The sequence below is a fragment of the Otolemur garnettii genome, unplaced genomic scaffold, assembly GCF_000181295.1.
Source record: "Otolemur garnettii isolate 467f Iridium unplaced genomic scaffold, OtoGar3 scaffold00012, whole genome shotgun sequence".
In the NCBI taxonomy this organism is placed as follows: Eukaryota; Metazoa; Chordata; class Mammalia; order Primates; family Galagidae; genus Otolemur; species Otolemur garnettii.
In genome coordinates, this window is record NW_003852407.1 from 3,331,072 (window position 1) to 3,333,838 (window position 2,767).

At 45.3% G+C, this 2,767-nt stretch overlaps 1 protein-coding gene across 1 annotated transcript in view; it reads left to right on the forward strand.

Annotated features, from left to right (window-relative positions):
• MYO5B (myosin VB) overlaps positions 1–2,767 on the forward strand; it is a 316,910-nt gene that overhangs the window by 230,697 nt on the left and 83,446 nt on the right. Inside the window, exons 15-16 of the mRNA XM_023510163.1 lie at positions 1,136–1,294; positions 2,137–2,234. Coding sequence (XP_023365931.1) covers positions 1,136–1,294; positions 2,137–2,234 — 257 coding nt within the window. The remainder of the gene's footprint in view (positions 1–1,135; positions 1,295–2,136; positions 2,235–2,767) is intronic.

A 2,767-nucleotide genomic window follows, 5' to 3' on the forward strand; every position in this document is an offset into this window, starting at 1 on the left:
GGCTTCGACAGTTTCATTTTCTGGTATGGCTCCCTTGTTTAATGTTTAAAATAAACAGAAAACATACGTAGCTTCTCCAAAGGTATAGAAAGGGGCTGAATATTTAAAATCCTCCTGTTGGTGAGTCCAACTTCAAAGTTTATAGTGTGGTTTTGGTACAGGTCAAGCATGCCAAATCTGAAAATCAGAAACCCAATGTGGTCCAAAATCCAAAATGCCCCGTGACTGGAACATTTCAGATTTCAGAATTTTGGATTAGGAATTCTCAAGCAGACAGTATGATCCAAATATTTCAAATTTCCAGAAAAAGTCTAAAATCCAAAACACTCTGGTTCTAAGCATTTCAGGTAAAGAATACCCAACCTATATGTGTTCTTTAGAGTTAACAGATTTTTCATAGTAAATCTATTATTGATTTATGTAAATTAGATCTCCAAATAGTATAATTATGCAAATTGGTAACTTCCCCCTGTACGTCCAAACATCTTGAAAATCCATTTCAGAAAGTATATGGATTAGCATCATTTAATCAGTGTTTTGTTTTGACATAACAGACTGCATGGAATCTTGTCTTTCCTACCATTTTTAAAATTGAAATATCATTCACGTACTGTAGAATTCACCCTTTGGAAGCATACATTTTGGTGGATTTTAAGTGTGTTCACACAGATGAACAACCATTACCACTTTAAATTTGATAATATTTTATCACCCCCCAAACAAGCCCTGTGCCTGTTTGTGGTGTTGGTCGTTCCCCTCTTCCACACCCCCAGCCCCTGGCAACCACTGGACCACTTTCTCTTCCCTGGACATTTCACATAGACAGGATCACACTCTCTGTGGTCTTTTGTGTCTGGCTTCCTTCACTTAGCACGATGTTTTTAAGGTTCATCCTGTTGTGGCAAGGATCAGACTTTTCCTGTGTCACTGAAGGGTATTCTGTTGTGTGGGTAGATCCCGTATCTATTCATCAGTGACGGACATCTGGATTATGAGTAATACTGCTATGAACACTGGTATCCACATTCTTGCGTGGACATATGTTTTCATTTCTCTTGGGTGTATCTTGGAAAGCTGATGTTTTGAAACCTAAGGTGCAAGATATTTTCATTACTCTCCCTTTGTTTGTTTCTAGTTCCCACTAGTGGCTGACTTGTTTCGTGATGATAAGGATGCTGTTCCTGCCGCCACTGCCACAGCCGGGAAGGGATCCTCTTCGAAGATTAACATTCGCTCTGCCAGAGCCCCCATGAAAGTTTCCAACAAGGAGCACAAGAAAACTGTGGGCCACCAGGTCAGCCTTGGGCCAAAAGCTGTGAGCTGGTCTCTCTGTAGGTGAAGGATGGCCACAGGTCAGAGGAAGGCCACTGTGGCCTCAGCATTAGCAGCCCCAGCCACCCAACTCAATCTCCGTGTCTTTTGAAGAAGAAAACTCCCAAACCTTCACTATAGGGAACCAACAGAGGAAAGAAGAGAGGCCATGGCGGTGGCCCCAGTCAGTACATTAAGTCCTTGGTAGGGTACAGGGGTACAGACACCTGTGGAGGAGGCCAGAGGCCTGCAGGTAGGAGAGGAGGCTTACATAAACCTGGGGATCAGGAGACAAGGACTCCTGTGGGACCTCTCTGGGTGTTATGTCCATGTGTCTCTGAAGAGAGTGACTGCCAAGCCCTTGGCAACTGCCACCTATTTTTATGTGGATTTGCTCATTCTGATCCACTTATATATACACAATCACTTCCAGGATGCCCAGGCCTCGTTTGTTAAGGCTTCAGGACCTCTGGTCAAGGGTAACAGACCTCCAGTGCACAGAGACCAAATCTCACACAGTGTTGCCCACCTGTCACCTCATTTGATCCACAATGGTTGGAGTTGGGCATGTTAGAAGACAGTCTCTCACCATATGGTATGAAGAGCCCTGATATGGGAATGACTTTATGTTTGATTACAGCAAGGTTGGGAGTGTCGGAGTTGGAATCTGACCCCAGAGCTCTAAACTCTTTCCCCTGTCCTTCTGGGTCAAGAGTGATAACAGTAATAGTAATAATTATCACCACCGTAAGTATGTGAGTTTTTGCTTATTGTACATCCATGAAATGTTAAAAATAACCAAGCATTGACTTTTGCCTCCCCCAGTTCCGCACCTCCCTGCATCTGCTCATGGAGACCCTGAATGCCACGACACCACACTACGTCCGCTGCATCAAGCCCAATGATGAGAAGCTCCCCTTCCAGTAAGTGCCTGCTGGGCATTAGCCTGTCCAGCCCAGCCTCTTCCTGCCACCCTGGAGGTCCAGGTGGACCAGGGAAGGGCCCAGGCTTGCAGGGACTAGTCAGGCTTATGTTCCTAGATGATTAATATGCTAAAGACAGGCCAACAACTGTTTGCAGAGCTCCACCCATCTACCATCCACGAGGATGTGAGAGGGTGAGAAGATGCAGCTGCCCAATCCTGTGACGGTTCCAGTGGTGGTTGGGAATGTGCGCACTTGAATCAAATAGAGAATCATTAAACACAGACATGAGCGCATCTCACAGCAAATGTTAAATCCAGACATGGAAGGTCAGAGTGGTCAGGAGAGGCGGCTTTTGCATCGAGGGAACAAGACCTCAGATGACATGTGGAGTGATAGGATACACATCTCCTGTACCACCGAGCTTCCAGAGCGAGCCACGCTTGTTCACCTTGTTCTCCTCAGGCTACTCAATCCAACTTCTGCCTCTACCCCATCATCGAAACTCTTTTCCAATTCTATCCATGCTCCCA